The following is a 22,594-nucleotide window of genomic DNA, read 5'->3' as shown; positions in this document are numbered from 1 at the left end:
ACACCAGCTCATCCAATAGGTGTGCGGCTAATTGTACACCCTCGGGCAAGCTGGTTCCTCGGAGGAGGATACACCAGCTCAGCCAAGAGGTGTGCGGCCAATTGACCCACCCTCGGGCGAGATGGTCCCTCAGGTGAGGATACCCCAGCTCTTCCGAGGGCTATGCGGCCAATTGTCCCACCCTCGGGCAAGATGGTCCCTCAAAGGAGGGTACACAAGCTCATCCGAGAGGTTTGCAGCCAATTGTCCCACCCTCGGGCGAGGTGGTGGAAAAGGTGGTCCTCGTCCAGCGTGGCGGTGCGACCGAGCCAAAGCACGATGTCCGTGTATGGTGTGGCACCTACAAACAGAATAACCACTTTTTACAACATGCTTTGGTGGTGGACCAACGTCGACAGGGTCTTCAGACAACAATCAATCAGACCAGTACAAGCGGGTTCGACCTTTCAGCACTCATCAGGTCAAACCACAAGGCAACCGGCCCACGGCGAACAACGAGGAAGACCCCGAGGGTGTGAGGAGATGCACCTGGGCTGCGACCCGCACCAAGAAGGGTCTGCACGGACGCACGGGTCTCTCCCCGAACGCGACGCCCTCGTCGCACCTCCGCAGAGGGAACAACCTGCAGGCCGAGAGCCGGGGCGGGTCCAGGAGCAGACACTCTCCGCACCGTCCGTGGAAACCATGGCGGGACATGACGTCCGGAACACCGGAACCACTTCTTCTTGCGTCTCCTCACGACCGGCTCACGTCACGACGGTCGTGTTCCCGCGGTCCTGAGCACCTGGGTGCACCGCCATCCCCGCGTGGAGATCTCCGATCGTCAGCACCCACGCCCCATGTCCGTGGTGCCGCCCAGCACTCACGGAACTAACTAACGAGAAAAGCGCGAACACCGAGCCCCAGCGCCCATACAAAGGGAATCAACGTATCTGAGGAGAAAACAACCGCTAAAGGGTCTTTAACCCGGAACTCCAGTCTCGCCAAAATAAAGAAACGCTGTCGATGTTAAATCCACGTTTGAAACGAACGAGAGAAGTTAACATGTGCAAAACCGTTCGAGGAGAAATGAGCCGGGAGGATCCACGTGGCGGGCGGACGGATCCCGGGCGACGCGTCAATGAAATCTAAATGTAATTCTTATTCATAATGGATCCTCGTTTCACTCAGATTTAGCACCGTATTTACCTATATGGGGATGACACATTCCCACATTATGGTGGACAGGAGAGCTGTTCCTTCGGGTCGTTGCGATCCGCACTGTACACCTCCACCTTGGTGCCGCGGAGGTGTGTCCAGCGGTCAGAGGTCATTGGATCCACGCATGGATTGTTTATAATGTGCGTCGACAAAGATAGTCGAGATCACATGGTGAACAAGGTGAGTGATAAGTGCCCAGGACACGGTTTTACCTGTTTATACACCAAGATTTGTTTATACCATGTATTTAGGGTTAGCCCGTCCCCCGCGCAGCAAGAGATGGGGTTTTGTAATCGTGTGTGTGTATATGTCTGTGTCTGTGTATATGTCTGTGTGTGTGTGTGTGTGTGTATATATGTCTGTGTGTGTATATATATGTCTGTGTGTGTGCGTATATGTATATGTCTGTGTATCTGTCTGTCTGTGTGTGTGTCTTTCTGTCTGTATATATGTGTGTGTCTGTATATGTGTGTGTGTGTGTGTGTGTGTGTGTGTGTGTGTGTGTATGTCTATTTGTGTGTGTGTATCTGTCTGTATAGTGTGTGTGTGTGTGTGTGTGTGTGTGTGTGTGTGTGTGTGTGTGTGTGTGTGTGTGTGTGTGTGTGTGTGTGTGTGTGTAAATATGTCTGTGTGTGAGTGAGTGTGTGTATATATATATATTGTTACTGATCGCGGTTTAGATGGTATGATGGGCCGAGCGGATGGTCCAACCGCGACCTAACAGTTCCCCCGATTCTTCCCCAACTCACCCGATTCACCCAGAACTTTGGCCGTATCGCACCGCAGCTGCCCAATCTGGGAAAAGACTAAAACGACGAAATGCAAAGAGGAAAAGGAATAAAACGAGAAGACGTACAGAAGAGTAATTGGATTTATTGTACACACACAAGCAAAAAGAAGGCAGTCACGTTTATTTACAACACAAGACGCAGGTGACACAGTGCAAATACTAGCTTATACAGACTTAATTAACCCAGGGACAGAACAAACAAAACAAACTCACGTACACAAGAAGGGTGGAGGAAAGGCAGGAGGTGGATGGCTGGAGGGAGAGGAAGGTCCAAGGGGGTCCTGCAGCACCACCGGCGCGTTTAGCAGCCGCCGTTCCTTCACGGCCCTGCTCCAAACCGCCGTTCAGGGCCCCAAGCTGCTGTTGTGGCTGCTGTGGACGTCGCGTGCTTTGCCAGGCCTTGTCCGACTCGTCTGGTCCAAACCCTCAACTCTTTCTTGGTCCACTCACTCTTTACCACCGACTCCTCACCGCAACCAACGCAACCAACTGACCACCACCACCGACTCCTCACCGCAACCAACGCAACCAACTGACCACCGACTCCACTGACTGACTCCTCACGACTCTCTCTGACTGACTCTCTTGCGCGCGCGCCTTTATAGCGCCTCCAGCGATCAAGCCGCCGGCCTTTTGGACACGCCCATCGGTGTGCTCACCTCGGCCCTGGTTGGTCATGCGACCCTCTGGCTCACTCCTCCCCTCTATGACGAGGTGGAGACACGCCTTTCTTCTCCGACCCTGCCTCGTGGTCAATGGCGGTTTTGGAGGGGAGGTAATTGGCAATCGAGGGTTGGCAATCACGAGAGGGGATGTAAAAGGAACTGGAGATTTTGGGGATGGGAATGAAAGGGGATCTATTCTCTTTCACTGGTGCAATGGAGTACTTCAATTAATGGGAGACACAGCCTTACCCTAAAACACAGAATAAGAGATAACTATCAAACAGGGCTATTCTATTATTTGGCTGACGTGTATGCTTGTGGACTAATTATGGGATGCCCTTTCACCTTTACACAGCTCCGGAGGCAGGGGGGGCGCAGAATAAACAATAATCATCACCAATTTACCACAATACAACACAATCAAAAAAATACAGTCCTCATCTCCGCAACACTGCACCCTCCTCCTCTTAGGCACGTCCCGGGCCTACAACTTTTATTTAGTGTGACACGTAGGTGTAGTTCCCTCTACTTTTAGCCTGACCCTGAGTGCGACAGTTTTAAAACATAAATAAATGTGTCCCGCTGCTCCATTGCACCCTGCCTAACAGACTTACGCCCACAGTTAACCGAATTGCGGAATGGTCTTCAAACTATACACTGACGGTGGGAAGCATTATTTACAATGACGCTATTTTTATTTACAAAACTAACCCAGGACCTGTGATTGTTCTTTCTGGGGGGGAGACAGTCTGCTCTGCATCAATGCACCATGAAAGCACCCAAAAACGCACCAATACACACCCAAGCACCAATCGGTGCAGTCACCATTGTTCATCAATGTTCAACAATAAAAAATAAATCAACAACCCCTAACCCTGCAGGTGATCTCTTGCTCTTCGGCTCCCTCTGCTGGTTATTATATTTGGTCTTCCAGATGTTGTCATTCTTTTGCTTTGCTTACTGGCGGCCTATTTGTATTAAAACTTGCACCCAATGTGTCCATTTTTATTTATTTTATTTATGGCCCACAGGGCCGACTAGTGTGGTTCACCTGTGGGGCATCGGTGCCCTGTGGCCAAGGTCCGCCAGCAAGATTTCGGGTCCTCATGGCCGGTTCCAGCAGAGGGGCCATGCCCCAACCCATGGGGTCCATAAGTGGTGCTCGGCCACAGACATGTGGTCCATAATGTGGTGCATCGATGCAGACAGCTGGTTCTGGGAATTTCGGGCGCACAATGGCCGACCCACGCACGCTCCCCATACGCCCAATGGCGCACAGGTCATGTGGGAGACAAAAGGGGAAAGACAAATGAGCGAGGGGTAAGGTCACAAGGGTACACATCAATAAGGCAATGCAAGGCGAAATGCGTACGGAGGGCAAAGTGAGAAAGCTCGTCCCTACCGTACGTCACCCCCCTGTCACCTACACTACCCTTGCCCTTACCCCATATTTACAAAATCTACCCATTTACAAATTCGTCACTACTGTCACGTCTTCCCCATATTTCTCCTATACCAAATTCGTCTCCACAATCCCTCTACTTCAAAATTTGCCATCTCCCAATTCGTCATCAATCCTCATAAGGAGGAAGAGATGGAACATCAAAGCACAATGTCACACCCACGTCATGATGCGTCTCACAATCCAAACATTTGCATCAATGAAAAATAATAAAACATGGCATGGTGTGGAGTTCCTGTCACCTCAGGCGAGTGGATGCAGATGGTGCGAGGAGACTTCATCCTAACTACTTTCTAAATGACATTAACACAATTTACACTACCCGGGGTCTCTCCCTGCCAATCCATTGGCCAACTTACACTATGGGTTCTAAAAACCAATTCCCATTGACCAAACTGTGGTGCTTCTCAATTTGGGGTCTCACTCCCCCGATTCATCTCCCGGTGCCCTCGCACAATTTCTGGGCTGCGACGTGTAGCTCTCCCAGCAGGTCTACCCACCTGCACACCTCCACCACTGCAGTTGCCACCCGAGCTTACCTAGCTCCTCACCCTAACCTAACTAACTGGGGAAGACCCCTCCTGGTTCTGTCACCCCTTGGTGCCCTCTGACACTGGGCTACCTGGGTCCGTCCTCCGGATCCTCGGGCCCCATCCACAACTACCGGCTCCCAGAGCCCACCTGCGGCCTCACCTGGCCGACATCCTCACAGTGGTGGAGTGCCCAAACCAACTACACACACTAACAGGCTACACGCCCAGCCATTTCCACAACACTAATGCACCCATCCAAAGACCATTCTTTCACTCGCACCACAGATGCCAATATCCAATCACAATTTACCTGTACCCTCTACCTAACACTTACACTACCCGCCCCGGGTATCCGTGATGGGGGTCCACTCTTCCCCCATTCACACCTTCGCACCATCCACTCCACTCCACAGTTTTCCACCATACTCACTCCACGACCATCCATTCCAATACTCCATACCATTTATTCCATACACCTGTCCTCCATTCACCTGTCGTTGCACACCTGTGCAATCATACCTGGTGCCACCTGCACCCTCCTCCTCTTCCTGGACCATTTGGTCAGCACAATACACAATCACCTTCACTCACTCATACACTGCTCCATACACCTGTTCAGTTGCACACCTGTGCAATCACACCTGTTCAATCTTCAAACACACGGCATCATCTCATCTAACTACTCCCCTCTGAAACTTGCGCTTCCCAGTCGTCCCTTTATACTATTGCGCTCCCACGTCATTATCATCCATACTAATCTACCTGCGTCCCCACTACAGGTATCAGTCACTAACTAAACCTTAACGTTACCTAATGTCATCTTCGCTAGATCCCTACACACGATATATCCTAACCCACCCGGGCTAGTTTTCACTGCCATCAACCCCATAATCTATAGCGCATTTGCCCCACCTCTGTGAGGGATGGTGGATTTGCCATCCCACCACATCGGGGAGGTCATACTATCAATTTGGCACACCTAAATCCAACCAATCAAAAATTCTGCCAATCATCTGCCAATCACCGTACCAATCATCAAATTTCGCCTTTTTCTAATTTTGGGTCCAAAACACTATCCTCATCACCCGTATACTTATTAGGTCCTCTCGGTGCGCCAATTCCCTTCTAAAGCTCGGCTTCGTACAGCCGAGCAATGAACGCGGGTTCTTTGGTGCCGGCGGCTGGATGCGTCCGGCACTCGGTGCAGGGACGGGGGCTTACCCGTGCCGAGATCCCACGCACCACCTCGGCGCGTAGCCATCCAATGTCCCGATCTCGACCTGCCGGCACGTCTCAACAAAAGGTGGTCGCCATGACGACCCTTCCCATCGAGCTGCCCGCTCTGCTTAGTGGAGCCCGGACGCGGCCGTTCCAAGCGAGGCACAGCGTGGATCGCGTACGGCGGTTCTTTCGAAACCGCCGTGGTTCGGATCCCCGCTGGTCCTCGCGGCACGCGAAGCTGCCCGACGTGCACCGAGGGCCCGATTCGGCTATAAGTCGTTCTAACCTCTAACCCGGTTACCGTCGATGCCTCACCTGCATGGTTACATGCATACGCTACCCCTTTCTTGCTCATACCTCCAGCTGTTCCCATGCTCCTCGTACCTTTCCTTACACACCTCGGTACACTCATTCCGCTCACCGACTTGGTCACACACCTGACCACCGAACACCTTGGCACACATTCGTCGCTCGCACACCTCACCAACACACCTCTTCGCGCCCCCTCCTCGGTCACCTCCTCTGTGACAACCACAGGTGTGCTCTCACCCGCACACCCAACCACGTGCCTCACGACCAACTCAAGTGTGCATTCCCACACACGCTCTACCATTCCAGGTGTGCATCCTTCCATTCCAAGTGTACATCCTCGCTCACCTGTCACAACCAACTCACGCTCCGTGTCACTCTCACTACTCTCACCTCCACTCTCGGTCACGCACTCACCCTTACTCTCGACAGCGCACTCTTTCCTCATGCACCTGTCCGTTACACACCTTTCTCGCGCACACTCTTGCGCACACTTTTCCGTTACTTCCTCCGTAACACTCACCACACCGCGCTTCCATGTACCCCTTCGCACACGCGCTACGACCGACTCGCTCTTGACAGCACACTCACTCCTTGGCGTGCACTTTTTCCTCACACACCCCATGGTCGGACATTCTCGCACACCTCGTTTTTCGCACACCAGACCTGTCGCACACTTCACCAACGGCCTCTCACGAACACCCGGGTCTAAATCAACCCCCAAGCCGACTGAAGCTTTCCTCACATCATATACATTGCCACTCACCTCCGTACCTCGTCTCCGCACCTCCTTTGCCACCTGCAAACTCTTTATTTGGTTAGTGAGCATCACATTATGAGTTGAGCACCGACCTTGCACATATTCCATCACCTCCTCCTGGATTTCTCTTTTAGTTTCTGTCCGTCCCTTCTTAATTTCACTCACCTCTTCTTCCACTTCCTCTAATTTTCGCTTCACCTCTTTTATTCCCCGGTGCGTCTCCTCAAGTTCGTCCTCTAAGGCTACCGTGACCGTCTCTATGTGCATCCTCACCTCTCGGTCCTTCGTCTCCATTATCTCTGTCACCTCGTCCACCCTCATTGTCAGTTCCTCACGTACCATCTGACATTGCCTCTGTGTCGCTATTAATTCGTTTTTAATTTCTTTTTGTGTCGCCTTTAACCCTCCTAGTACCGCAGTGTTCTTTTGAACCTGCTCCACTAGTTCTTTTTGTCCCTCCGTCAGCTGTTCCACCTCCTCCGTCAGATCTTCTATTCCCCCTTGTAACTTTGCCGTATTATTTCTCACCTCTTTCTCCATACGCTTCTCACCTTGCTTTACCTCCTCGCGTAGCCCCGAGACCTCCTCACTCACACCTCGTCGTATCCCCTCCATCTCTTTTGTAGATGCCACCCTCATCTGTCCCAATTCATCCCTCTGAGCATCCAGTTTACTTTCTAACCCGATTTTTACCTCCTCTATCTGCTCTCCCATTTGTTTAATTTCTCGGGTGGATTGCTCCCCTATCTCCCGCAATTTGCCCTCCATCCTGTTTTCTAACCCCTCTAACCCCTTTTTCATCCCTTCCATTTGATTCTCTTGAGCGGCCATTCTGTTTTCTACCCCCGTTAACCCATTCTTTACCTCTTTTATCCCATTGTCTAACGCCTCACCGGTACCCCTTACTTCGTCCCTCATTACCCCCAACATTCTGCTTTCCATTTTCTCACTATCAGCCCTTGCTTCGTCCCTCATTTTGTCCATAAGGGCCCCGATTTGTAGCAACAAAAGGTCCGAATCCAACGGCGGCGCTGCTACTGTCGCGGGCGCGGCAAAATTTGGTGCCGCTACACCCACGTGCGCGAGGACAGCCATTTTGCGCGCCTGATACTCCCTCAACCGCCTCCTCCTTGCTCCCCTCCATTTGATCCTGGGTTACTCCTAACCCCTCTATCTCTCCCACCGGCATCCCGTCGCCTTGACCAGGCATGGCGCGATTTCAAAGTTCAGGTTTTGTAAAACAAAACAAATTTCGGCCGCTCCTAATTTTGACCAATTTTTTTTTTTTTTTTTTTAGATGTTTTTAAAATTTGGTTCGGGCCCCGAATCTCACTCCCAACACCAATTGTTACTTAATAACACAATTGGTGTTCCAAAATTTGGGCCTAACAAATTTAGTCCCAGGTCCGAATCCCAACTCCTGACAACCAATTGTTACTGATCGCGGTTTAGATGGTATGATGGGCCGAGCGGATGGTCCAACCTCGACCTAACAGTTCCCCCGATTCTTCCCCAACTCACCCGATTCACCCAGAACTTTGGCCGTATCGCACCGCAGCTGCCCAATCTGGGAAAAGACTAAAACGACGAAATGCAAAGAGGAAAAGGAATAAAACGAGAAGACGTACAGAAGAGTAATTGGATTTATTGTACACACACAAGCAAAAAGAAGGCAGTCACGTTTATTTACAACACAAGACGCAGGTGACACAGTGCAAATACTAGCTTATACAGACTTAATTAACCCAGGGACAGAACAAACAAAACAAACTCACGTACACAAGAAGGGTGGAGGAAAGGCAGGAGGTGGATGGCTGGAGGGAGAGGAAGGTCCAAGGGGGTCCTGCAGCACCACCGGCGCGTTTAGCAGCCGCCGTTCCTTCACGCCCTGCTCCAAACCGCCGTTCAGGCCCCCAAGCTGCTGTTGTGGCTGCTGTGGACGTCGCGTGCTTTGCCAGGCCTTGTCCGACTCGTCTGGTCCAAACCCTCAACTCTTTCTTGGTCCACTCACTCTTTACCACCGACTCCTCACCGCAACCAACGCAACCAACTGACCACCACCACCGACTCCTCACCGCAACCAACGCAACCAACTGACCACCGACTCCACTGACTGACTCCTCACGACTCTCTCTGACTGACTCTCTTGCGCGCGTGCCTTTATAGCGCCTCCAGCGATCAAGCCGCCGGCCTTTTGGACACGCCCATCGGTGTGCTCACCTCGGCCCTGGTTGGTCATGCGACCCTCTGGTTCACTCCTCCCCTCTATGACGAGGTGGAGACACGCCTTTCTTCTCCGACCCTGCCTCGTGGTCAATGGCGGTTTTGGAGGGGAGGTAATTGGCAATCGAGGGTTGGCAATCACGAGAGGGGATGTAAAAGGAACTGGAGATTTTGGGGATGGGAATGAAAGGGGATCTATTCTCTTTCACTGGTGCAATGGAGTACTTCAATTAATGGGAGACACAGCCTTACCCTAAAACACAGAATAAGAGATAACTATCAAACAGGGGTATTCTATTATTTGGCTGACGTGTATGCTTGTGGACTAATTATGGGATGCCCTTTCACCTTTACACAGCTCCGGAGGCAGGGGGGGCGCAGAATAAACAATAATCATCACCAATTTACCACAATACAACACAATCAAAAAAATACAGTCCTCATCTCCGCAACAATATATATATGTCTGTGTCTCTGTCTGTCTGTCTGTCTCTGTTCAGACCATAACTTTTTTACCATTTGAGTGTTGTCATCAAATGTTCAACAAATGTTTATTATGAGAATATGGAGAAGACAAATTAATAATTTGGTCAAAAGGTCAACAAGTCAAAGATCAATGTCACATAAAATCATAAATTTTCATCCGAGTGACCTGAAATTTAAATTTACCATTTGATTTTTGTCATCAAATTTTCAACAGTTGTTTATCATGAGAATATGGAGAAGGTAAATTAATAATTTGGTCAAAACGTCAAAGTCAAAGGTCAGCATCACATAAAATCATCAATTTTCATTCAATTGATCTGAAATTTAAATTTACCATTTGATTTTTGTCATCAAATTTTCAACAATTGTTTATCATGAGAATATGGAGAAGGTAAATTAATAATTTGGTCAAAAGGTCAAAGTCAAAGGTCAGTGTCACATAAAATCATCAATTTTCATCCGATTGACCTGAAATTTAAAGAATATCGGGTTACCGAATTGTTTCACCAATCAAAAGCTGCAAGCTTCTTGAGAGTAAATCAAAGAAGAGTGGACACCTTCCAATATTCAGTAAACAAAGCCATTACGGACATACCTGCATTTTTCTTCAAATACTTCTTCGCATTTTCCGTTTATTTTACCTCTTCCCTGCACCAGTACTGTTTTCATCATAAATACTGAGTTTCAAAGTCACATAGCAAACTAGAACAACATTCAGTAGAGAGCATACCTCCACCTGGTTGGCCATATCACTCAATTTTGAAGAATCACTTTAAAAATTCTACTAGCTGGATCCGGATCTTCACCAAAATTGAATCGATTCTTCCGTGTCAAGCACACAACCTGTTCACCATGTTTCGTCCAAATCCATCCATAACTTTTTGAGATATCCTGCTATATGTTGGTGTTAGCCCTTGCCGTGAAATTGTGTCTTCTAAGTCTGAACCCAGGTGTCATGCGACTTCTGTCCACTGCGCGGCAGTTATAAGAACTCGGACAGTTAGCGCTACGATCATTCCTGTGACATCTATAGTCAGGTTGCCAAAATGTGGACCCTGCATTGTTAACTACTGCGAACTTTTTCACGGAAATGTGTTCTATATAGTTAGGAGAGTCAAATTAGCTTGGTTGCTACTTGTGCAACGTTGAGCATTTCTCAGAATTCAAGATGGCGGCCGCCGCTATCTTGGATGTTGGCCAATTTTCAACTTTTGATCTTGATGACCTAGAGCAGGGGTCAGCAACCTTAGGCACGCGTGCCACCATTGTCACGCGGCGGCGTAATCGTTGGCACACTGGCGAAAGCAGTGCCCTCTCAGCTGCATGCCAAATCACCTCTTGAACAGCCATCGGCTGTTGCGCGGCCTGTCTTATTTAGTTTGATTGACGGTGCGGCCTCCCGCTCACTAGTCTAGTAGGAAGACTAGGTCCCCCTGCACCCCCCGGAGATATACTTCTAATCAGTGTTTCTAGATTGGAAAAAATGTGTAGAAAATGACTAGCTATGGCCCCAAGCTGAAAAAATGTCCCACATACCATTTTTATGCAAATTACTGCTGCCATTATCAAAAAAAGACTAGGTCCCCCTGCACCCCCCGGAGATATACTTCTAATCAGTGTTTCTAGATTGGAAAAAATGTGTAGAAAATGACTAGCTATGGCCCCAAGCTGAAAAAATGTCCCACATACCATTTTTATGCAAATTACTGCTGCCATTATCAAAAAAAGACTAGGTCCCCCTGCACCCCCCGGAGATATACTGAAACTGGCAGTGACTGGTGATTGAAATGCGGTGCCTTTTTGTGTTTCAGGTCGAGGTACGTGAACTCCCCACGATCTACAGCAACCAGGAAGAGACTGATACCAGGGTGGTTCTGTACCTCCATCATGCTGCTACCATCGGATACAAGAACGCTGTAGTCAGAACACCGGACACAGACATCCTCCTGATCCTGCTCCACCATGCCCACAACATCAAGCTGACGGTGTACCTGGATACAGGGTCAGGGAAGCATCGCCAACTTGTCAACGTCTCTGAGCTGGCAGAATCCCTGGGAGAGGACTACTGTGCCACTCTCCTGGGGTACTATGTGTTCAGCGGAGAAGACTGCACCAGTGCCTTCAAAGGGAAGGGAAAAGTCGGGCCCTTGAAAAAGCTGGAGAAGAATCCCAGGTTTCACAGGGCATTCGGTGAATTTCACAGGGTATTTAGAAAAATAAAACTTTGTGTTAACGTCTGTGTAGACGGACCTTAATATGAGTCTATTATTTCGTAAAACTGTGATTATTTTGTAAATAAAGCACTAATTAGCATACTAGTATACCATAGACACATGTAATCATGTTATGAATAGTTCTATCATGATCTATGCCCTTCAAAACATGGGTCTAGACACCTTCATTTTTCAATTATCTGCAATATTGGCTGAGATATGTCAAAAATCGTTTTTTTGATAATGGCAGCAGTAATTTGCATAAAAATGGTATGTGGGACATTTTTTCAGCTTGGGGCCATAGCTAGTCATTTTCTACACATTTTTTCCAATCTAGAAACACTGATTAGAAGTATATCTCCGGGGGGTGCAGGGGGACCTAGTCTTTTTTTGATAATGGCAGCAGTAATTTGCATAAAAATGGTATGTGGGACATTTTTTCAGCTTGGGGCCATAGCTAGTCATTTTCTACACATTTTTTCCAATCTAGAAACACTGATTAGAAGTATATCTCCGGGGGGTGCAGGGGGACCTAGTCTTCCTACTAGACTACACATTTCCCACAGGAATTGCAGTGAAGCGGTTCAGGTTCGGTAGATGATGGCAACCCCGCTAGCTAAGAAAGCTAAAGTAAAGGTTCGGGCATTCCAGGCCTCATGGACAGAAGAGTGGGGTTTTGTTTTTCAGAAGGACCGTGCTGTGTGTACTTTATGTTTTGAAAATGTTGTTTGTCGAACGTCGAGTGTTTAGCGCCATTTTGAGACAAAGCACGAGAAAACTTTCAAAGATCAGGCAGACAAGGCAGAATCCATCAAACGTGCCGTGTCCAGGTATGGGAACCAAGCCAACACCCTCAAAATCTTTGCCACTGCAAAAACCATGCGACTGAAGCAAGCTATCGCTTTGATGACCTATTGAATGAGCTATTGCTCATTGCATTGCGAAACGCGGAAAGCCATTCACGGATGGCGAATATATTAAGGAGGCTTTTCTCTGTGGCTCAGAGGTTCTGTTTGAAGGCTCACCAAACAAAGAGACAATCAAATCAAGAATAAAAGATATTCCCATGTCAGCTAGAAGTGTTGAGCGACGCATCGAAGAAATGGCAGAAAATGTCAGCGCACAGCAAATAGCTGGGTTAAAAGATGCTGTGGTATTTAGCATTGCACTTGACGAGAGTGGGGACGTCAATGACATACCACGTTTGGCAGTCATGGCAAGATACTGTGATTCGACTGTAAGAGAGGAACTCTGCTGCTTAAAGCATGTCGGACACAACAAAAGGTGAGGACATAGCCAAGGTGTTTATGGAACATTTTGAGGAGCGAGGGATTGACATCAGGAAGATTTTTGCAGTGACAACAGATGGCGCCCCTGCCATGGTCGGGAAACAGAGGGGAGCTGTCAGATTAATTGAGGAAAAAGTCGGTCACCCCATCATGAAACTCCACTGCATAATATACCAAGAAAACCTCTGTGCAAAGTTGTCAAATTCAGATCTTAATGAGGTTATGGCTACGGTCATAAAGGTTATTAATTTCATAGTTGAGCGATCTGCTCTGACACACCGACAGTTCCAGTCCCTGCTCGAGGAAATGGATTGCACATACAAAGATATCCCTCTCCACTCAGCGGTTAGGTGGCTAAGCTGCGGAAAAGTTTTGGAGTGGTTTGTCAGCTGCTTTTTATGCCATCAAGGCCTTCCTGGCTGAAAAGGGCCAAAACTACCCAGAACTCGAGGACGAGAAGAGGCTTGTGAAACTTATGTTTCTCACGGATATTACGGGACACCTCAACTAGCTCAATCTTCGACTGCAAGGTGCAGGGCAAACTGTTTTGGACATGTTCGACACATGGACGGCTTTTGTCGGCAAGCTAGCAATCTTTTCAAGCGATGTTGCTACCTCCACTTTCCACGACTTCAGACACGAAAGGGAGCTGTCCTCGCAGCACAGCATCAGCACCGCTGAAATATGCAAATACTTGAGCGAGCTTGAGTCGGAGTTCACAACACGATTTGGGGACTTTCAGAAGTATGGACCCATGTTCTCTTTCTTCATCAAGGCAGACAGCTTTGATGGACACGAATTGGATTCATCTCTGATAGACTGGTTGGATACACAGGACATGGAAATGCAGCTGATTGAGCTGAAGAGTTCAACACTGTGGGTGACTAAGTTTGCAGAGCTACGGAAACAACTAGAAACCACGGCAGTGCAAGATCACGGAACCTGCATCGTCACCTGCTGGACATCCGTGCCGAAGAAGTTCAGCTGTCTCCGGAACGTTGCACTGGCTTTGCCGTCAGTCTTCGGGTCAACGTACCTCTGTGAGCAGATATTCTCACACATGAAGAACGTGCTCAGCCCCTCCCGCAGTCGTTTTACAACCGACCACTCCGAAGCATGTGTGCAACTTAAAGTGACTAACTACGACCCCCAGATAATGGAGCTCAGCAAAGGAAAGCAGGGCCAGGGATCACACTGACTGGTAGGCATCTGTTTATTTGTAGTACACATGGGTTTGCATATGTAGCTGTTTGTCCATCTCTTTTTTTCCAACTCAGATGTGGATGTTTTCATGAGGATGGCAGCATTCTTGTACAGTACTGGTATTTCTGTTTGATGCACTTTATTCTCCCTTTTTGACATTTCTTCCCAATGCAATACTTTGTAAATGAGTTACTGAAAGCAGTGTTTTGAAATGGGGTCCGTGCATGTAATTTGTAACCTCATGGGGGACAAATTTTACAATGATAAAATGATCATTGCAATGTCCTTATTATAAGAGATAAATGTTTCTTTAAAATGTTGTTGCTATGCATGTAGCCGATATGGATGGAATAAAATTCCATGTCTGTTGGAAATGTTTTTTGGATGTGGTGTCATAATTAAACATAATGTTAAACTTGATATGGCATATTAATTAACAAGAACATTTCAAACTGGCACTTCACGTCAAAAAGGTTGCCGAACCCCGGACATAGAGGGTCGTGTAATACCTCTTTCTAGGGGTTTTAGAGTACGGGGAGTCCATTTCTGGAGTTATTTTTGGGATACGGGGTCAATGTCAAGGTCAAAATGAATGTCAAAGGTCAAACTAAGAAATTTTATGTATTGTTATCTTCTTCTTCTTCTTCTTCTTCTATTATATATATATATTATTATTATTTATTATATTATATTATCTATATATATTAAAAAGTTTTTGTTTGTTTGTCTGCGCAAGCTAATCTCCTGAACGGTGAAAGATAGGAGGAAACCTCCAATACAAAAAATGTCGGGACGGGCCCCGGGAAGGTTTTAGGCTAGGTGGCAAGACCGGTCGAGGCCACATCAGCCGGGCCGGGCCCATTTCGCAATTAAAAGCTGAGCTGAATTAGAGTAGTCAATCTTCTACGGCCGCGAGTAAAAGTTGAATTATGGTAGTAAATTCATTCAAAAAGAACCAAAAATGTCGGGACGGGCCCCGGGAAGGTTATAGGCTAGGTGGCGAGGCCGGTCGAGGCCGCTTCAGCCGGGCTGGGCCCATTTCGCAATTAAAAGCTGAGCTGAATGAAAGTAGTCAATCTTCTACGGCCGCGAGTAAAACCTGAATTATAGTAGTAAATTCATTCAAAAATAACCAAAAATGTCGGGACGGGCCCCCGGAAGGTTATAGGCTAGGTGGCGAGGTCGGTCGAGGCCACTTCGGCCGGGATGGGCCCATTTCACAATTAAAAGCTGAGCTGAATTATAGTAGTCAATCGTCTACGGCCGCAAGTAAACGCTGAATTATAGTAGTAAATTCATTCAAAAAGAACCCGGGCAACGCCAGGTGCTTTCAGCTCGTTGTTCATAAGACATGACGACGGAACCAGAGACATGTGACGCACAGTACCATGACCTCTATAGGGACGAGGTAACGTAGGTAGACTATTATAGACTTCACATTATAGACATTCACATTATTCACATTATTATTCTATTATATTGAAGGAACTGCGCTCCAACGCGAGTCGAAAGAATTGACGCGACCAAAGACGGAATTCGTCCGAGTTGCTTTATTGAAACAAAACAGCTCAGGTATTCTGACAAGCCCGTTTTTCGGGCAACAATATATATACACATTTATGTCGGGAAGTTTGCCCGGCAAAAGCTATACCGGGCATGCCCGGGTATCAAGGGCGAGCCTTGGAAAGGCGAGTCTGGACCTGCCCGGGCGTGTTTGGCTGCGGCCTGGCAAGTTGAGGCTGGGCGTGCCCGGGCGCTCTGGGCGAGCACTGGAAAGGTGATAGCGGGCATGCCCGGACGCTCTGGGCGAGCCCTGGAAAGGCGATAGCGGGCATGCCCGGACGCTCTGGGCGAGCCCTGGAAAGGCGATAGCGGGCATGCCCGGACGCTCTGGGCGAGCCCTGGAAAGGCGATAGCGGGCATGCCCGGACGCTCTGGGCGAGCCCTGGAAAGGCGAGAGCGGGCATGCCCGGGAAAGACGAGACCGGGCGTGCCCGGGAGGTTCGGGCGTGCCCGGGAACAGTGAGTCCGGGCATGCCCGGGAGAGGCGCGTCTGGCCGTGTTCTGGCCGGTGCAAGGCGATTATGTACATCCAGCGGTAACCGCGACAATATTATATTTATATTATATATATTATACTATTATATTCGTCTTTCCCCAGGCCGCTGAAACTGCTGGAGTAAGGGTAGTCGGCATTTCATACTTCAGTGAGGTATTCCCAATACATAAAAAAATGACAGGCAATTATTTTATGAGGGTAACGATATTCAAAAACAGTGTTACCGTTTTCCCGCTGTATAATAACCCTGGCAGTTGATTGGAGGATAAACTAAACCATTTTTTTGTTTCAGTGGAGCTGTGCTAGTCAACTGACTAGTTCTGTACGTCAACGAAACCGTCAAGCGTTTCGGCCCCAGAAAGTGCAGCCAGCTTCTCGGTGTCCACGCGCCTGTCGGGCTGCGATACGGTGTCGTACCAATGCGGAAAGGGAAAGAAGTGGGTGCTCAAGCTCCTGGAGATAGACATCCCATGTCTCGATCAAGTGCTCGGACAGCTGGGCGCTACCCACGCTCAGCTCAAGGCGACAGCAGACAGCCTCTTCTTACCCCTCTATGGACAGAATAGCTGTACGACAATGAATGACGCGCGTGCTCGCTTGTACCTCGGCCGTAAGAAGCCTCCGCCACTGAAGACTGCCGCCGACTGATGTCAACCTGCAACTGCACGTGCTCCGAGCTCACCTTCAGATGCTACTGTGGAAGGCAGCGGACCAACGTGATCCACCAGAAGAAGCTCGAGATATTGCCAACTTCGGCTAGAGCATCGAAGGCTCCACCATCACACCTGCCGTCTCAACAGCGCCAGTTGCTCCCCAAGCGCTCCTGGATGTAGTGAGCTGCACCGCAGAGGGCAAGGCATGCAGCGGTGCACGCTGCAGCTGCAACAGCGCAGGCGTTTCATGCACGGACTACTGCAAGTGTGAGGGAGGAGTCGCCTGCTGTAGTCGATTCACCAGCAAGCAGATGGACATCGAAAACGACGAAGGGGAGCTAGGTGTAGATGCTGATGATGATGAAGAGTAGTAGAGGATTGTGACCGCTGATTGCTGGTAATACTGTGCTCAATGTCTCTATAGAGGTCATGGTACTGTGCGTCACATGTCTCTGGTTCCGTCGTCATGTCTTATGACCAATAACAATACATTAAAGTTTCTTAGTTTGACCTTTGACCTTCATTTTGACCTTGACCCCGTATCCAAAAAAAAAACTCCAGAAATGGACTCCCCGTACTCTAAAACCCCTAGAAAGAGGTATTACACGACCCTCTCGGACCTAGGTCATCGAGATCAAAAGTTGAAAATTGGCCAACATCCAAGATAGCGGCGGCCGCCATCTTGAATTCTGAGAAATGCTCAACGTTGCACAAGCAGCAACCAAGCTAATTTGACTCCTAACTATATAGAACACATTTCCGTGAAAAAAGTTCGCAGTAGTTAACATTGCAGGGTCTCAAACAGGACATATAAGGGCGGCAACTAGACTACTATTGTATGTTATGTGCTGCATAAATAGATGGTACGTGTTGAAGGAACTGCGCTCCAACGCGAGTCGAAAGAATTGACGCGACCAAAGACGGAATTCGTCCGAGTTGCTTTATTGAAACAAAACAGCTCAGGTATTCTGACAAGCCCGTTTATCGGGCAGCAATATATATATACACATTTATGTCGGGAAGTTTGCCCGGCAAAAGCTATACCGGGCATGCCCGGGTGTCAAGGGCGAGCCTTGGAAAGGCGAGTCTGGACCTGCCCGGGCGTGTTTGGCTGCGCCCTGGCAAGTCGAGGCTGGGCGTGCCCGGGCGCTCTGGGCGAGCCCTGGAAAGGCGATAGCGGGCATGCCCGGACGCTCTGGGCGAGCCCTGGAAAGGCGATAGCGGACATGCCCGGACGCTCTGGGCGAGCCCTGAAAAGGCGATAGCGGGCATGCCCGGACGCTCTGGGCGAGCCCTGGAAAGGCGAGAGCGGGCATGCCCGGGAAAGACGAGACCGGGCGTGCCCGGGAGGTTCGGGCGTGCCCGGGAACAGTGAGTCCGGGCATGCCCGGGAGAGGCGCGTCTGGCCGTGTTCTGGCCGGTGCAAGTTGATTGTGTGCATCCAGCGGTAACCGCTACACACGCCCCTCCAGAATCGACCTGCACCGGCAGGGTCAATTTAAGGGGGGTCCGGATGACCCGGCCGAAGCGACCCCTGGAGGGTCGTGGGGAGGGGTCCGACGTGGTGGTGGGTGGTCGAGCGGGGGGAACTGTGGACGGGGGGCGGCCTCGCCGCGGAGGAAGGGCCAACCGTGGTGGTCGGTCGACGTCCATGTGCGCCGGTTTGAGGCGGTCCACAGAAATCCGTTCCGGCCGGCCGCCGAAGTCGACGATGAAAGACTTGTCGCCCCGTCGCAGGACCCGGAAGGGCCCGTCGTACGGCGGCCGGAGTGGCCCCCGGTGTGCGTCATGACGCACAAAGACGTACTCCGCTGTGCGAAGCGCCGGGGGGACGTAGGACTGGGGGCCACCGTGGCGGGACGTCGGCACGGGGGCAAATCGTCGGGCGGCCTCCTGGAGGTCCGAGCGCTGGCGAGCGGCGGACCAGGGACTGGTAGCGTCGGGCACGAATTCGCCCGGGACGCGGAGCGGCTGGCCGTAGACGAGCTCGGCGGCGGACGCCTGGAGGTCTTCCTTGGGGGCCGTGCGAAGGCCCAAAAGGACCCACGGCAGCCGGTCGGCCCAACCGTCGTCCTGAAGGCCGGCCATGAGTGCGGCCTTCATGGAGCGGTGAAACCGCTCGCACAACCCGTTGGCTTGGGGGTGGTAGGCCGTGGTGCGGTGCAGCGTGACCCCCAACGAACGGGCGACCGCGCCCCAAAGCTCAGACGTGAACTGTGGGCCGCGGTCGGACGAGATGTCCGCTGGTGCGCCGAAGCGCGCGACCCAGGTGGCGATGAACGCCTGCGCCACGTCGGCGGTGGTGGTGGAGGCGAGGGGCACAGCCTCCGGCCACCTGGTGGTCCTGTCCACCATGGTGAGCAGGTGGGTGAACCCCCGCGAGGGGGGCAGGGGACCCACCAGGTCCACGTGGACGTGGTCGAAACGCCGTTCAGGCACGGCAAAAGGTGCCAGCGGGGCCTGGGTGTGGCGGTGGACCTTGACCCGCTGGCAGGCCGTGCAGGCGTTGGCCCAGTCGCGGATGTTTCTTCGAAGGCCGTGCCAGACGAAACGCGCCGACACCAGCTTCTGAGAAGCTTTCCGGCCCGGGTGAGAAAGGCCGTGGATGGAGGCGAAGATGCGGCGCTGCCAGGAAACGGGCACGATGGGGCGAGGCTGGCCCTGGGAGACGTCGCAGAGCAGGACGGTGCCCGCGAAGGGAATGTCGGCCAGGCGGAGGCCCGTGTCTGCCGCACAGAGTGCCTGCACCGAGGCGTCGGTGGTCTGGTCGGCCGCCATGAGCGCGAAGTCCACGCCGAGGTGGACCGCGTTCGCGCTGGCCCGAGAAAGACAGTCGGCCACGGCGTTGTCTTTGCCGGTGACGTGCCGGATGTCCGTGGTGAACTCCGACACGGCGGAGAGGTGGCGCTGCTGGCGGGCCGACCACGGCTCCGTGACCTTAGCCATTGCGTAGACCAACGGCTTGTGGTCGACGAAAGCCGTGAACGGGCGGCCCTCCAGGAGGTGTCGGAAATGGCGAACGGCCAGGAATAGCCTGAGCAGCTCGCGGTCGAACGTGCTGTAGTTTAACTCGTTCGGCCGGAGTTGCCGGCTGAAAAAAGCGAGTGGCTGCCAAACCCCGTCCACCCATTGCTCATGGACGGCGCCCACCGCGTAGTTGGAGGCGTCCGTAGTGAGGGCAATGGGCGCGTTGAGCACCGGGTGAGCCAGCAGCGTTGCGTCGGCGAGGGCCCGTTTGGCGCTGGCGAAGGCCGCGTCCATGGCCGCGGACCAAACAATGTCATGCTTGGCCGGCTTGCCCCGGAGGGCCTCGTAAAGGGGCCGCATGAGCTGAGCAGCGCGGGGCACGAATCGGTGATAAAAATTCACCATGCCGAGGAACTCTTGGAGGGCCTTGATGGAACGGGGACGCGGGAACGTGGTGATGGCCTCGACCTTGCTCGGCAGCGGCACGGCCCCGGTCTTGGTGATGCGGTGGCCCAAAAAGTCAACGGTCGTCGCGCCGAAGTGGCATTTGACCGGGTTGACAATTAAGCCGTGCTCGCTGAGGCGACCGAACAGTGTTCGGAGGTGGAGGAGGTGCTCGGCGCGGGACGTGCTGGCGACGAGGATATCGTCCAGATAGACGAAAAGAAACGGCAGGTCGCGCAGCACGCCGTCCATCAAGCGCTGGAACGCCTGGGCCGCGTTCTTGAGGCCAAACGGCATCCGCAAAAATTCGAACAGGCCGAACGGCGTGATGACGGCCGTCTTCGGGACGTCGGCCGCCCGGACAGGTACCTGGTGGTAGCCCCGTATCAGGTCAATTTTCGAAAAGATGACCCGTCCCGCCAAACGGGCGGAAAAGTCCTGAATATGCGGGATCGGGTACCTGTCGGGGGTGGTAGCGTCGTTGAGACGGCGGTAGTCGCCACACGGGCACCATCCACCCCCCGGCTTTGGCACGATGTGCAGTGGCGAGGCCCACGCGCTATCGGAGCGCCGCACGATGCCGAGGTGCTCCAACGCGTCGAACTCGGCCTTCGCCACGGCGAGCTTGGCCGGGTCGAGGCGGCGGGCCCTGGCGTAGACCGGCGGGCCCGTAGTGGGTATGTGGTGCTCGATCCCGTGCCGCACCGCGACGGCCGAAAACGTCGGCCGCGTGAGGGCCGGGAATTCCGCGAGCAGGCGAGCGAACTCGTTCGCTGCCGGGAGGGCGCACGCCAGTTCGGTCGGCGCGGAGCTGCTCATCGTGCACGCCAGGGAGCTGAAGGTCTCGGCGTTGACAAGGCGACGACGTTTGACGTCGACCAGCAGCCCGTGCGCGCAGAGGAAGTCGGCGCCCAGCAAAGCCATGGGGACGCAGGCGGTCACAAAAGTCCATTGAAAACGCTGGCTGCCGAAGCAGAGGGTGACGACGCGTGGGCCGAAAGTGCGTATGGCCGAGCCATTAGCAGCGACCAAAGAGGGGCCGCAAACGGCGTCCCGCCTGTCCTGCTCGGAGGCGGGTATGACGCTCAGTTGGGCGCCGGTGTCACACAGGAAACGCCGCCCAGACGTTTTGTCCCGAATAAACAGCAAGTTGCCCGAGTGGCCGGCGCTCATGGCTGGGAATGAACGCCGGCCCGGCCGTTTCCCGACTTGCCGAAAGTGCACGGGGGCCGGCACGTCCGAGCCTTGTGTCCGAACCTGGCGTGGTAATAACACCACGCCCGGTCAGGTGGAGGCCCCGGCCGTCGTGTCGGAAGCGGGCGGTGCGGCGTGGCGGCCGCCAGTTGCACCGGCAGTTCGGCCTCCAACCGCGCAGGGCGCTCGGGCGTCGTGGGCGTCGCCTCGGACGGCGGCGGGCTCCAGGTAACCGCGCCGATGTGCTGGCCCGCCGAGGAGATCTTATTGGCTTCCCTGGCGAGGGCGCGGGAATCCGTGATCAACGTGCCAGCCCGGGCGAGGCGTACCGGGTGAGGCAGCTGGCGAAGGAACAGCTCGCGGAACAGAAAATCCGGAGAGTGCTCACCGAGCAACGAGAGCATATAGTCCATGCGCTCTGACGGGCGCGTGTCGCCGAGCTCGGGCAGAGCGAGCAGGCGCCGTGCGCGTGCTGCCGGTGAGAGGGCAAAAGCGTCGAGGAGGAGTGTCTTCAGCGCGTCGTATTTGTCAGCAGCCAGCGGGTGCTCGAGGAGGCTCAAGGCGCGGGCCGCGGTGGCGGAACCGAGCGCCGCCACAACATGGTGGAAGCGGGTGTCGTCCGCGGTGATGCCTCGCAGGGCGAAATGAGAGTCCGCCTGAGCGAACCAAACAGCCGTGTGAGCCTCCCAGAAGGTAGGCAGTTTAAGCGTCACTGCTGTATCCATGTCGGTAGGTCACCAATGAAGGAACTGCGCTCCAACGCGAGTCGAAAGAATTGACACGACCAAAGACGGAATTCGTCCGAGTTGCTTTATTGAAACAAAACAGCTCAGGTATTCTGACAAGCCCGTTTATCGGGCAGCAATATATATACACATTTATGTCGGGAAGTTTGCCCGGCAAAAGCTATACCGGGCATGCCC

The 22,594-nt window shown here is 52.2% G+C and overlaps 2 protein-coding genes across 5 annotated transcripts in view; one reads left to right on the top strand and one right to left on the bottom strand.

Annotated features, from left to right (window-relative positions):
• The window catches only part of NEURL4 (neuralized E3 ubiquitin protein ligase 4), a 59,808-nt gene extending 42,465 nt beyond the window's left edge, over positions 1-17,343 (bottom strand). The window contains exon 1 of one of the 4 annotated variants that reach the window (XM_068118084.2): positions 17,096-17,343. Coding sequence is in view for 2 of the 4 variants with exons in the window: in XM_068118081.2 (XP_067974182.2) it covers positions 529-696 (168 nt within the window). In the remaining 2 variants the exon portion in view is untranslated. Of the gene's footprint in view, positions 1-528; positions 1,131-1,188; positions 1,280-17,095 lie in introns of those variants that run through there. The other 3 variants (XM_068118085.2, XM_068118082.2, XM_068118081.2) reach the window with 3 other exon arrangements.
• Positions 1,241-22,594, top strand: part of MRPS16 (mitochondrial ribosomal protein S16) — a 27,480-nt gene continuing 6,126 nt past the window's right edge. Inside the window, exon 1 of the mRNA XM_068118129.2 lies at positions 1,241-1,380. The gene's annotated coding sequence lies outside the window, so the exon portion shown is untranslated. The remainder of the gene's footprint in view (positions 1,381-22,594) is intronic.

This window comes from Myxine glutinosa, unplaced genomic scaffold (assembly GCF_964187855.1).
Source record: "Myxine glutinosa unplaced genomic scaffold, kmMyxGlut1.1 SCAFFOLD_593, whole genome shotgun sequence".
Taxonomy (NCBI): domain Eukaryota; kingdom Metazoa; phylum Chordata; class Myxini; order Myxiniformes; family Myxinidae; genus Myxine; species Myxine glutinosa.
This window is presented reverse-complemented; position numbering and strand designations above follow the sequence as displayed.